At 42.3% G+C, this 6,861-nt stretch overlaps 1 protein-coding gene across 1 annotated transcript in view; it reads right to left on the reverse strand.

The window, feature by feature from the left end:
* Slc30a4 (solute carrier family 30 member 4) overlaps nt 1-6,855 on the reverse strand; it is a 30,226-nt gene extending 23,371 nt beyond the window's left edge. The window contains exon 1 of the mRNA XM_008849280.3: nt 6,280-6,855. Within this exon, the coding sequence (XP_008847502.1) occupies nt 6,280-6,670 (391 nt within the window). The 5' untranslated portion in view covers nt 6,671-6,855. The remainder of the gene's footprint in view (nt 1-6,279) is intronic.
* Nucleotides 6,856-6,861: the final 6 nt, after the last annotated feature.

Raw genomic sequence — 6,861 nt, forward strand, 5'->3', positions numbered from 1 at the left:
TTTAAGCTTCACTAAGTTTTTTATTATCTAAGAGTTTTTTTTTTCTTTTACCCTGAATTTTTTTTTTTAGAATCTGTTCTTTTTTGGATACATGATCTTATCTCTGAAGATACTAATTATATAATTATAAGTGGTTCTTTAAACAGGTTTTTAGTAGTTTTCTTTATTTCCACCTCCTTCACATACACATACTTCTAGAGGTACCTGGCACAACCCAGTCTGGGCTGCTCAGGATTCTTAGTGCAGTAAGTTCTCAACGTGACTGCCATATGGGCAGTATCAGCAACCACTGGGTTCTGTGAAAAATGCAGATGCTCAGGTCTACCAAACGTACCTAACTAGAACCTGTGGACAGGAGGCTAGAACTCACTTTTAACACGTTCTCTACATGATTCTGAAGCACAGCAGAGCTTGAGAACCATCACAGTTGTATAAGTTGGGTTGGTCTCAGCTTTTCTTACTAGGGGCCAAGGTGTTGGCTTTCTTGAGTACATTAAGCCGGTTACCTTTGGACCTGTTTCCTTTCCAGTTTCCAAAATTTTTGCTATTTTCTCCTCTCTAGTTTTCCCTATCTGTATGGATTTAACCTCCCCTCTGATCCCCAGTGTAATTCCTTTAATACAGTTTAAGAGATACTTTGGGGTAAGGCAAAATTAAATATATGAGTCCAACTTAACCATCTTTACCTAAAAGTCTATCTGTTCATCTTTATGCTTTTATTCCCAATAAAAAATAATTATAAAAGTAACTCTATTATCCCTAAGGATATCTTAGTTCTCATCTAATAAGGCCTCTTAACTTACGGCTGGAGAGATAGTGCAGCAGTTAAGAACACTCACTGCTCTTGCAGAGAACCTGGATTCAGTTCCCAGCACCCACATGGCAGCACTAACAACTGTCTGTGACTCTAGTTCCAGAAGTCTGATGGGCTCTTATGGCCTCTGTGAGCACCAGGCACACATCTAGTGCACATACAGACATGAAGGCAAAACATTCATACACATAAAATAAAAATAACTATATATATGTATATATTATCCTTGAGGTATGTATTACACAATCCCCCAATAGATATCTGGAATCGTAGGTAGCACCAAGTCCTGTATGTACTACTATTTCATACACATACAAACCTATGATAAAGCTTAGATGATTAGTTAGGCACAGTAGGAGACAAACACAATAACTAACAATAAAAAACATAACAATACACCATAATAAAAGTTACATGTAGCTATATTAGACAAAGGAATGATTCACATCCTGGGCAGGATGGAGCAGGACCATGAGATTTCATCACACTACTTAGAACAGTGAGCAAGTGAAAAGGTATGGATTACTTAGTTCTTCAACTTTCCATTTAAATATTTTGGACATGGTTGGCTGTAATTCATTAAAAGTGCAGCAAACAAAACTACAGAAGAAGTCAAAGATGGTCGAGGAGACTAATGTACTTTATTCTCTTGGATTGTGGGAAGCCTGTTTGCTTTTGCTTGACTTTATAAAGCTGAAGTTGAGCTCTGTGGGTAATTTTGCCTATTCCTCTTGTACCACAAAAAGTATTAGCTTGCCTTCTAAACCATAGACTCATTATATCCCCACTGGACATTTCCACTTGACTATTCTGCATGTACACGCACATACACCTGTCTAAAGCAATCTGGGTCCATGCCCCAATCCTTCTCTGCCTTCTCTTCCCACTTCATAGACTATGCCTTCCTACGTATCTAACTGTGCTCCATTGAGAAGCTCATGATCCTTCTTGATCTGCTCTCTCCTCAACCCCATATCTAAATCATGAGTTTGTTACTGTTCCCTCTAGACTGTTTCTTAATCAGTACACTTGTCTACATCTATTCTGGCCTAAGTTACAGCTGTTACTTGTCAGGACCTCTGTAATTTTCTTGCTCCCATGCTTACATCCCCCCCACCCTTTCTTCACAGAACATCCAGGGTAATCTTTAAAAAAGTCACTCCTCTACTTAAAACCCTTCACTAGCTTTCCATGACACTTAGAATAAAAACTGTAATCATTCAGAGTGGTCTATCAGGACTTGTTTATGTGGTCCTCTGGCCTCCTTACCTCATACCTAGTATATTCTAGTCATACTAGTCTTCTTTTCAATTCTTTAAAGAACTGAAGGCCTGGGAACTGGAGAGATGGCTCAGCGGTTAAAAGTACTGGTTGTTCTTACAGAAGCCCCAGGTTTGAATCCCAGCAGCCACATGAAGGCTAACAATCATCTGTAACTCCAATTCTAAGGGATCCAACCTTAGAAGTGACCTCTTCTGTCCTCCCAGGTCACCGCATGACACAGGTACATTCACACACATGTAGGCACAACACTCATGACACATAAAAAATAAATAAATAAATAGGGGACTGGAAAGATAGCTCAGTGGTTAAGAGCGCTGGATGCTCTTGCAGAGGACCCAGGTTTGATTCCCAGCACCCACATGGCACCTAACAACCAGCTATAATTCCAGTTCCAAGGGATCTGATGCCCTCTTCTAACCTACATCGGCATTGCATGACATGGGTGCACCTACCTACATGCAGGCAACATACTCATATACATAAATAAATAAATAAAATTAAAAAATCAATCAATCAAAATAAAATTACCTTTTTTTTTTTAAAAAAAGAAGACTTTGGGACTTTTGCACACACACACACACACACACACACACACACACATATATATATACAAATAATTGACTTTAAATGTACCTGTCCTGTGCATAGATTATGTCCCACTAGTTAATATTTCTTATAGTATTCTGTTGTTTTTCTTCATAGAACTTAAGACAATTTGAATTTAAAAATTTAATCATATGGCTATTCATTTAATGTTTGTCTCCTCCATTAGATCAGATACTTGAGATAGTAACAAGAATTTTGTTCTCTATTATGTATCTAGAATATGTAGCATAGGGCATGCAAATAAACATGTAGGTACTCAAAAAGTAAGAAAAGAATGGTCCTTGTCCAATGTAGCAAAACCACGATTAAAAATCAAGTCTCCTATTTATCTATTTTTAAAATATTTTATTTATTATTTTTATTTTATATGTATGAGTGTATTGCCTGCATGTGTGTAAGTGCACCCCTGTTGTGGAGGTCAAAAGAGGGCATCAGATCCCCTGGAACTGACATTTGGATGGTTGTTAGCTGTCATGTTGGTGCTGGGAATCGAACCCGGGTCCTCTGCAAGAGCAGCAGTGCTCTTAACCACTGAGCCATCTCTCCAGCACCAAGTCTCCTCTTTAAAACCGTTAAATTACTCTGATTTGTATTAGCTCATAGTTACTACATAAGATGATTTATTTCTAAGTGCTCTGGACACACTTTAATAAGAGCTCTATTATATACAATCTAATTTTAGAGAACATTCTGAACACTGCTGATAATGCCTATCCTAAGCACTATCATCTCTGTGTTATTTAACAAAAACTTCTATATTTTGATATAAAGTTAGTATTTGAAATACTTGCTCTGGCTTTCAAAAAACACTACCAAATAAAAGATTTTGGAAATTAGAAGTTGGGCCAATTATGTATTTTTACTTAAGTCCAACTTAATTTTAAGGGGGGGAATTGTAAATTGTAATTAATGTGACCAACTTCAAATATCAAATATTAACTTCAAAAACCACTAAGTCTGAATGATCATTACTCTAGTTGTATGAATTTGAGCAAGTTAGTCTGCTGAGATTATGCTCTGACCACAGCTTCCCCCTTCTTTGAATTTCTTTGTAGTTTAAGTATTTATAGTTCTCTAACAAAAAAATTAATTCAGAATGCTTGGGCCTAAATGGGACACATATCACCCCCTTCCAAGGCTCAGGGGAAAAGTGGAAGAAGAGTGGAAAGAATGTTAAGAGCTGGAGGATAGGGAGGTGTGCCCCAGAAAGGTATCTTTCTGGGCATAACATGGCTGTTGTACTTGTGGACTCAGTGTAGCTGTGGTTGCCTGAACAGGACCTGCTACAAGATTGGGCCTGTCCACATTTCACCCAGGAAGAGGGAGGGACTCATGGGGCTGCACCTCTCTCTGAGGGACTACTGATGGTAATGGTTTCTGGAGAGAGGGAGTGTCACTTTCTTCAGTAGAGATGCCCATGCTCCAGTAACTCAGATCCCACCAATGCTCATGTAAGCAGTCCTAACTGAAGTCAGCGAGCGGGTCTTGTAGGGAAGAATGGTTTCAATGGGAGAGGGAAAAGGGATGAGGAGGTAATAGAGGTGAAAAACAACTACACCTCATTATAAACATGCATGCAATTGTCAAAGAATTAAAATTTTTTAAATTAAAAAAATAATTCAACAAAAGTTTATTTACTATGTCTAATTTGAGTCATTTGCTGTTTTAGGTGTTAGGGATTCTCTTGTATTTCAGCAAAGGAAGACATATTAAACAAGACATAAAAAGAGTTGTAAGTTGAAGAAAGAAAAGAGGATGACAGTGGTTTATTTTCCAGAGTCAAAGCCTTTCGGAGATACCCCTTTTGTTTTTGTTTATTTTTGGGGGGAGGGGGGAGTCTTTTTGAGTCAGGGTCTCCCTTGCAGCCCCAGCTGGTCTGGAACTCACTATGTAGACCAGGACAGCCTTGAACTCACAGAGATCCTCCTGCCTCTGCCTCCCGAGTGCTTGGAGTCAAAGGCATGTGCCACCGGCAGAGATGCCTCTTGAAATGAGACATGACTGACAAGAAACTAGCCAAGGGAAGATTTGGAAAAAGGCCATGCATCTAAAGATCGGACACACAAGTGGGCAAGGACATAACTAAAAAATTCAAATGCTTCATACAGTTTGTCATGCATATATTAATACTTGTGTATGTATAGGTACATGTATACATACACACCTAAGTTTGCATGTGTACAGAAGTCGCAGTGTTAAGTGTATTTCCTACTACAGTGAAGCCAACAAAAGTGTGAAAATCACTGAGGGATCAACTAATATGAAAACCTTACGGGCAGGAACGAGCTGGGGCGGGGAGACTTAAGTAAGACAGCCACCATAGCTGAGTTAACACCAAGGATGAATATGAAAGCACAATATGCTTTTTCTACATACAGCTCCAGCCAAGCATTTAAAACCGGGGCTGCAGTTCTCTCCTCGCCATGTTCATCACAGGAGCCAATGTGGGAGAACCATCTCCCCCAGTCAATGCCACTTTCTGAACTGTCACCAAGTGATGTTGGCAGTTAGTCCTCTCTTCCACTCTGTCTACAAGTACTACATCCCTTGATCCCATCAATCATGAATGGGAAACATGAAAAAGGAACACTGCATGTACTCACCATGTACAGACTTTTTTTTGGTCACCAATCCAAAACAGTACAGAACAACTATTTAAATAGTATTTTGCAGTAAAAGTAATTTACAAATGATCCAAACTACAGAAGGATGTATATGTAGGTTATATGCAAATAACTGCATCATTTTATATAAGGGCACTTTACATAAGGCATCTTTCTACGAGGCACACGGAGATCCTACAGGCGTCCTGGAACCCATCCACCTTGATATGGAGGAACGACCAGGTACTAATGTGATACTAAAAATAATCCTTAAACTGAGAATTCATTTACAGTGAGACTTATTACTTGCAATAATCGAACAATGACAAAGAAAGGCAACCTCATCAACTGGAGGGAAGCCCCCTGGCTCATGTCAGACTCCCCTTACAATGCAAAACTTTCACATTGGTTAGCAGTACTAAATGTGTAAACCTCTCAAAATGGGAATGGCCTAGGAAGACTAAATACGCCAACTGTACAGAGAAAGAAAAGTCTGGCACTTGGAGCTGGCTCTCCCATCACCCAACAGGGCAGTCTCCCAAGTTAAACTTTTCAGAACCCCTCTGTGTGGAAAGGGTGGCGTCGGCGTTCAGGGACCTGTCCTACTGTAAAACTCAAGCATTCTGAGCAATGTTCGAATTATTTTAGAGATTGCAAAAATCAAAGCTGCGTTCCCTTAGAATTTGCACAAAGAGAAGTTCCACGATCTACAATCAAGAGAGCCCTGAACTAACTTCCAGTAGATGACATAGTGCTGGAGGAAGGGCAAGATAAAGGCTGGCTATCTCGGGACGCCCGCGCGGTACTCCCGGTGACTGCACTTTGGAATCCTCCGGCCTTTTCCTAGCCCGGGACTCTATCCCGATACCTAACAAACTTCCTTAAAACAAAGTTTCAACCTCCACTTAAGTGTCACTCGAGCGGACGCAGACTCCGCAGCAGACAGCAGAGAGGGGGGCCCGCGCCACTCACCCACGAGCTCTCCGATCATGAAGAACAGGTAAAGCACGGCCGCGATGACCAGCCTGGTCTTCACCTTCCTCTGCTTCAGCGACTCCCGCCGTCGACTGCAGTTGTCACAGGGGTCCATCTTTAGACTCAGCTGACTGTTGGTTAAAGGTAAGTCCTGGTCCAGTAAGGAGTCATCGTCGGCCTGGAGCGTCGGGTGCGCCCCGTTCGCAGGCCTCTCCGGGCTCTCCGAGTCGTCGTCCGCCACCACCACGCGAAGTTTGTTGAAGCGAGACAGCCCCTCGTCCCCCGCCTCGTCCGAGAAGTCGAAGGCGCTGGTGTCATTCAGAAACAGCGGCGCATCGTCCTTCCGCAGCAGCGACCGCAGGCGCTTCCACGCGCCGGGGCCGGCCATGGCCGCGGCGGGCGAACGCAGGGAGGCTTCACCGGCGCTCTGCTTCCCCAGCGCAGAGCCGCGCCGCGCTCCCCATCCTAGGGGACCACACGGTAGAGCGGGCGGCCGCGGTCCCGGGCGATGCGCGGCGGGGCTCCAGAGGGGGCGGCGCTCCTACCTGGGGCGCAGCTGCCGGCCGCCGCGCATCCCCG

The sequence above is a fragment of the Nannospalax galili genome, unplaced genomic scaffold (genome assembly GCF_000622305.1).
Source record: "Nannospalax galili isolate Female #2095 unplaced genomic scaffold, S.galili_v1.0 scaffold891, whole genome shotgun sequence".
Classification (NCBI taxonomy): Eukaryota; Metazoa; Chordata; class Mammalia; order Rodentia; family Spalacidae; genus Nannospalax; species Nannospalax galili.